Raw genomic sequence first — 6,748 nt, 5'->3', positions numbered from 1 at the left:
AGCCTGGAGCCTGTTTCGGATTCTGTGTCCCACTCTCTCTCTGACCCTCCCCCGTTCATGCTCTGTCTCAAAAATAAATAAACGTTAGAAAAAACAAATTAAAAAAATAAAATAAGTAAAATAAAATAAATAAATAAAAACTAACTCAAGGGGCTGCTGGGTGGCTCAGTCAGTTAAAGGTCTGCCTTTGGCTCAGGGCATGATCTCTTGGTTCGTGAGCTTGAGCCCTGAATTGGGCTCTGCGCTGATGCTTTGGATTCTGTGTGTGTGTCTCTCTCTCTCTCTGCCCCTCCTCCCCCTCAAAAATAAATAAACATTTAAAAAGTACAAAAAAAACCCCAACAACTCCTAACTCAAATTGGACTATGAACTTCAATGTGAAGTATAAAAGTATAACATATATGAGAGAATTTTCAGGATCTAGACTAGGCAAAGAGTTCTTAAACTTGATACCAGAAGCATGATCTATAAAAGGAAAAATGTACAAATTGATCTTCATCAAAATTAAAAACTGTGCTCTGCAAAAGTCTATTAAGAAGAGGAAAAGACAACTTATAAAATGTAAGAAAATATATGCAAACTACCTATTCAACAAAGGACTTGTGTCTAGAATATGTAAACAACTCTCAAAACTCAATACTAGGGCACCTAGGTGGCTCAGTTGGTTAAACATCCGACTTCGGCTCAGGTCATGATCACACCGTTCATGAGTCTGAGCCCGTTGGGCTCTGTGCTGACAGCTTGGAGCCTGGAGGCTGCTTCAGATTCTTTGTCTCTCTCTCTCTCTCTCTCTCTCTCTCTCTCTCTCTCTGCCACTCTCCTGCTCACACTCTCTCTCTCTCAAAAATAAATAAACATTAAAAATTAAAAAAAAAATCTAAATGTGAGACCTGAAACCATAAAAATCCCAGAGGAGAACACAGGCAGTAATTTCTTGACATCAGCTGTGGCAACTTCTTTCTAAATATGTCTCCTGAGGAAAGGGAAATAAAAGCAAAAATAAACTATTGGGATTACATCAAAATAAAAAGCTTCTGCATGGTGAAGGAAACAATCAATAAAAGTAAAAAGCAATCTATTGAATGGGAGAAGATATTTGCAAATAACATACTTATAAATGGCTAGTATCCTAAATATATAAAGAATACATATATACCACTCAACACCCAAAAACCAAATAGCCCAGTTGAAAATTGAGCAAGAGACATGAACAAACATTTCTCCAAAGAAGACAGATATAGTCAACACACACATGAAAAGATACTCCGTTAGCAGCCAGGTGGAAGTGGGAGGGAAGAAAAAAAGGGAGAAAAAAAAAGATGCTCAGTATCAGTCATCATCAGGGAAATGCAAATCAGTGCAAATCAAAACTACAATGCAATATCATTTCACACACATCAGAATGGCCAAGTCAAACATCAAAAACACAAGAAACAACAGTTTCCTGTTGGCGAGGATGTGGAGTAAAAGGACCCCTCTTGCACTGTTGGTGGGAATGCAAACTAGTGAAGCCACTGTGGAAAACAATATGGAGGTTCCTGAAAAAATTAAAAATAGAACTACCTTACGATCTGGTAATTGCACTACTAGGTATTTAACCAAAGAATACAAGAACACTAATTCAAAGGGATACATGTACCCCAATGCTTATAGCAGCATTATTTACAATAGCAGGATATGGAAGCAGCCCAAGTGATTCATTGATCAACAGACGAGTGGATAAAGATGTGGTATATACATACAATGGAATATTATTCAGCCATAAAAAAAGAATGAAATCTTACCATTTGCAACAGCATGGATGGAGCTAGAGAGTATAATGCTAAGTGAAATAAATCAGAGAAAGACAAATGCCATATGATTTCCCTCATGTGTGGAATTTAATAAACAAAATAAACAAGCAAAAGGAAAAAATAAGAGAGAGAGAGAGAGAGAGAGAGAGAGAGAGAGAGAAATCAAGAAACAGACTCTTAATTATGGAGAATAAACTGATGGTTACCAGAGCAGAAGTGGGTGGGGAGGATGGGTTAAATAGGAAGAAAGAAAAATAAATTATTTTAGTTATTTTGGTGCTAACCTAATATTCCATCAAATTAATATACTCTAATATACAGCCATTATCTTTTGGTCTAATGTTGTACCCTATTGACGACACTATTTTTTTGTATCTACATTTTGGTTTGCTATTTTATTTTATTTTTTAAGTTTTATTTTGGGGGGGAGAGGGGGGCGGGGCAGAGGGTGAGAGAGAGAATCTTAAGTAGGCTCCACACCGAGCTCAGAGCCCAACACAGGGCTGGATCTCACAATTGTGAGATCATGACATGAACCAAAATCAAGAGTTCAACACTCAACTGACCGAGCCACCCAGGCGCCCCTAGTTTGCATTTTTAAATTATTGTTTTAAGGATAATGCTCTAGAAATGAGATTAAAGATATAAACTTTTAATAATGGATGGCATATACTGTAAGATTGCTTCCAGAAAGGTTCCAGCTGTTTACACTAAGTCCAGTTAACTGTGTGCTTTTTGCATGTTGCCAGAACTGAGTAGTAGTATTTAATGCTTTTTTTTCTTTGCTAATTTGACAGTTGAAAAATATATCATTGTTGTTTTCATTTGCATTTCTTTGATTGCCTCTGGGGTTGAAACAAGGTGCTCCTTTCTAAAAATTCCTGTCTTTTGTGTGAGTGCTTTTGTTCTGTTCCTAGGATTTGATTTTCCTCCAGAACTGTTCCCCTTCCCAACTTCCTGATCTCTGACAAGGGCAGTTTCACTCTCCTGACCTTCCCAATTTCTGAACCAGAGAGTCAGAGGTTATTTTTCTCTTCTTCAATCTCTGGTTTCCCATCAGTCACCCATGATGGTGATTCCTTCCTTTGAAAGTGTTTTTCTGTTTCATCTTGTTAAAGTGAGAACCACAGGCCCAAAATGGTGTCACTTAGGTTAAGACCCCTGGTCAGTAAACCAAGACTTAATACCTAACCTAACTGCCGTTTCAACCCCCTAGAAATGTAACCTTTAACCAGTCAACATGGGAATTTCCTTGTCAACACCAGGATATTTACTGAGGCACCCCTTCTGCTTTCCTTAGGAAAGGCGATCTTGCCTAAAACAATGGATTCTTCCCTAATAATTTCCTTTTCTTCCACTTCCTTTCTACCTTTAATATATGTGCTGCCGAAGCGAGCACTCCTTTCTACCTTTAAAAACCTTTCTTTTTCTGTAGCCCTTGGGAGCTCCCTTCCACTTGCTAGATGGGATGCTGCCCCTGCATGGCTGGATTATGAAGCCAGTAAGATCCCTACAATTCACTCGGTTGAATTTTTGTTATTTAACAATCTTTGTTCCCATGAGAATGGCACCATCATTAGCCAAGGCCACAGAACTCCCACCTGGATTACAGTGGAAGCTTCCTGGCAATTCTCTCTGCTCCCAGTCCCTCCTACTTTGGTTTTCTTCCACCCACTTCAGTAGTGACTTCCAAAGCAATGCCTTTTACCTGTCGCTCCCTAGTCCACTGGACCAGGCCCAGGACGCTCTGCCAGACATCCACCACCTCGGCACCACTTCCCACAGCTTCCCCCTGGAAACCTGGACACCCGGGGGTTTTCCTCACTGCTTTGAGGTGGTTGCCTCTACCACTTTCCTGGAGCATTTCCACTTCCTGGATATGCTCATTCCTCATCTTCGTTCTGGCCCGCTGCCTATTCTTTTAAGATTTGGTGCAACACAGGGGCGCCTGGGTGGCGCAGTCGGTTAAGCGTCCGACTTCAGCCAGGTCACGATCTCGCGGTCCGTGAGTTCGAGCCCCACATCAGGCTCTGGGCTGATGGCTCAGAGCCTGGAGCCTGTTTCCGATTCTGTGTCTCCCTCTCTCTCTGCTCCTCCCCCGTTCATGCTCTGTCTCTCTCTGTCCCAAAAATAAATAAACGTTGAAAAAAAAAATTAAAAAAAAAAAAAAAAGATTTGGTGCAACACAGGTCTTCTCCACGACGTAGTCCAGACTCACCCGTACTCTTAGACCTTCCACACCACCTTGTGATCTCTTTTTCAAAGCACGTGACGTCCTGTGGCACCTGAGTGGCTCAGTCAGTTGAGCCTCATGAGCGTCAGACTCTTGATTTCAGCTCAGGTCATGATCTCGTGGTCATGAGATTGAGCCCCACGTCAGGCTCCATGCTGAGTGTGGAGCCTGCTTAAGATTCTCTTTCTCCTCTGCCTCCTCCCCTACTTGCCCATGCTCTGTGTCTCTCTCAAACTAAAAATGACAAACAAAAAAACAAAGTATGTGACATCCTGCACAAGTAACAGGGCCATGACAGGGCCCAGAAGAGGAAAAGAAGCGCAAGGAGGAAGCGTTATTTTAGGGAAAGGGTGACACACTTCATTTTCAACCAAGTGAGTTTGGGTGATGGCAAGATTTTCAAATAACGTTATCCCTTGGGTCACTGGCAATGTGGGTCCAGGACTGAGGAGAGAGGTTGGGGCTGGGAATATCAATTTGGGAGCCAGCCGCAGCACTGACAGGGGGTGCCCTGGAATTTAGAACATCCGTAGGAATGGGGGAGAGGATCTGGGGTAACCCCTAAATGCAGATGTCAGAAGAGGAGCCCAAGAGGAAGAAAAGGAAATGGTGCTTACATAGGAGGAGGGAACAAAAAAGGTGGAAAAGGGGGCAGAACCAGAGGGGAGCACTCCTCCAAGAAGCTTGGTAAACTGTGAATGGAATGGAGCAGGATTTCACAGCACCTGGAGAACTAAGCCAAGTGCAGATCCAGGGAAAGAGCCAGAGGTAAGGAACTCCCAAAGCATCAAGGGCAAGGGGGTGGGGGGAGTGCTGAGGGAGAGCCCAGGGTTACAGCTCAACCGGAAAGGTCTCCCAAAGAGGAGAAGAGTGAGCAGTGGGGAAGGGGCCAAGAGGCCAGTCTGACACCCAGTCTCGCACACCAGGTAGAAACAGGGAGAGGGCCCGTGACTGCTCAGGGAGACAGAAGTAGAGCCCAAGGCATTGAGGGTAGGGTTTTTTTTGTTTTGTTTTGTTTTGTTTTTTTCTCAGCCACCTTTGCCCCATCCCTCTAAACATGTATTCTAAGTAAAAACTGCATTTTCTATGTAAGATTAGCCTTTACAGCCGTCCATTACAGGAATTCTGGAGCCACACCCAGAAAGTGATTAGTTCTTCTCTTTAGAAGAACTTCCTCATGGCGGTGGTTGTTGGATGCTGAAAGAAGAGACCGGAGGAGGCCACTTGTCTCTGTCCGGGGAACTTTCCAGAGACAGTACTGTATAGTATACCCAACAGGCCCAGATTTTAATCCTGTCTCTGCTACTTGTTGAAGTCAAATTTAAAAGGTAGAAAACAGTGGGGTGCCTGGGTGGCTCAGTTGGTTGAGCATCCAACTCTTGATCTTGGCTCAGGTCATGATCTCATGCTCATGAGATCGAGCCTCGAGTCGGGGCTCTGCCCTGACAGCATGGAGCCTGCTTGGGATTCTCTCTCTCTTCCCCCCTCCCTGGCTCTCTCTCTCTCTCTCAAAATAAATAATTAAACTTAAAAAAAAAAAAAAAACAAAGGTAGAAAAGTGTAAAGCCCTCCTCCCACACCTGTCTCACAGATGTTCACTTCTTCTCCCCAGGGGCAACCAAGGTTACCATTTTCTTACATTTATTTCTAGAAATATTTGTTCCTATACAAGGCAGATGATAGAGAAATAGATATCGATAAACAGATTTCTCCCTCCTTTTTAAACAAATGGTAGCCTGTTCAATATCTTGCTCGATTTAGTTAATGACGTGTCTTAACTATTTATTATTCCTTTCTTAACCGTGAAAGAGCTTCCTTCTTGTACAGCATTCCACTGAATGGGTGAATTATTTACTTAACCTATTCTTTCCTGGTGGACAGTTATTTTTTTTGTATGTGCCTTTATAATTCGGGTAGATGTTATAAATTACCCTCCGAAGAAATTGTACTGGTTTATGTTCCTGCCAGCAATGTGTAAAGTAAGAGTCTGAGCCTCTGTTCCCTTATCTACAAAACAAGCCAAACAGTACCTACTTCTTGGAATCATTGTGAAGATCACTTGTGATGATGCGTGGAAAGTACTTGGCATGTAGGAGTTGGTGGTCTTGAAATAAGGGTCTCGTTTTATTTTGGATTAGTGAGACATTGTCCTGGCCAATTAAGTGAATGTTGATGGGACCTCCTCTCCAGTCTGGGGTTTTCGGATTAGGGACAGATTCTGCAGAAAGTTAGCGACTGAGATCAGAAAGGCTGTGGGCATTGCCCTCTCCAGCGATGTCGTGGCTTCAGGGTACCCCAACCTCCTCCACGTGGCTTCTGCTCCCAGGCTCCTCCAAGCTGAAAACTCGCTTTGAATGCAAAAAAATCCTGTGGGACCAAGGATCCTTTCCTCTGGTCATCAAGAGCCTTCAAATCGCAGACTCAGGGATTTACACCTGTGAAGTGGAGGACAAGAAAAGAGAGGTGGAACTGATGGTGTTCGGCTGTGAGTACACGGGGATACCACCCAGCCAGGCTGCCTCCCTCCCTGACTCCCATTAGTGCCCCCAAACCAGGCCCTGAGCTAGTGGTACCTCAACAGTCTAGAGACGGGTCAGACTGGCCACCACATCTCCTCAAATCCTCCTCAGGCCTTGGGTCAGGCAATGGGAGAGGAAGAAACCTAGAGCCGGGCGGGGGAGTATCCCCGGCTACGAAAAGCCGAACACAAACAAATCCACCT

The 6,748-nt window shown here is 43.4% G+C and overlaps 1 protein-coding gene and 1 long non-coding RNA gene across 3 annotated transcripts in view; one reads left to right on the top strand and one right to left on the bottom strand.

Annotated features, from left to right (window-relative positions):
* Positions 1 to 6,748, top strand: part of CD4 (CD4 molecule) — a 45,310-nt gene that overhangs the window by 32,339 nt on the left and 6,223 nt on the right. The window contains exon 4 of the mRNA XM_040462676.1: positions 6,353 to 6,511. Coding sequence (XP_040318610.1) covers positions 6,353 to 6,511 — 159 coding nt within the window. The remainder of the gene's footprint in view (positions 1 to 6,352; positions 6,512 to 6,748) is intronic.
* LOC121021969 (uncharacterized) overlaps positions 5,651 to 6,748 on the bottom strand; it is an 8,226-nt gene continuing 7,128 nt past the window's right edge. For both annotated transcript variants that reach the window (XR_005786754.1, XR_005786753.1), the window contains one exon: positions 5,651 to 6,461. This is a non-coding gene — a long non-coding RNA (uncharacterized LOC121021969). The remainder of the gene's footprint in view (positions 6,462 to 6,748) is intronic.

This window comes from Herpailurus yagouaroundi, unplaced genomic scaffold (genome assembly GCF_014898765.1).
Source record: "Herpailurus yagouaroundi ecotype Mexico unplaced genomic scaffold, PumYag 355, whole genome shotgun sequence".
NCBI lineage: Eukaryota > Metazoa > Chordata > Mammalia > Carnivora > Felidae > Herpailurus > Herpailurus yagouaroundi.
This window is presented reverse-complemented; position numbering and strand designations above follow the sequence as displayed.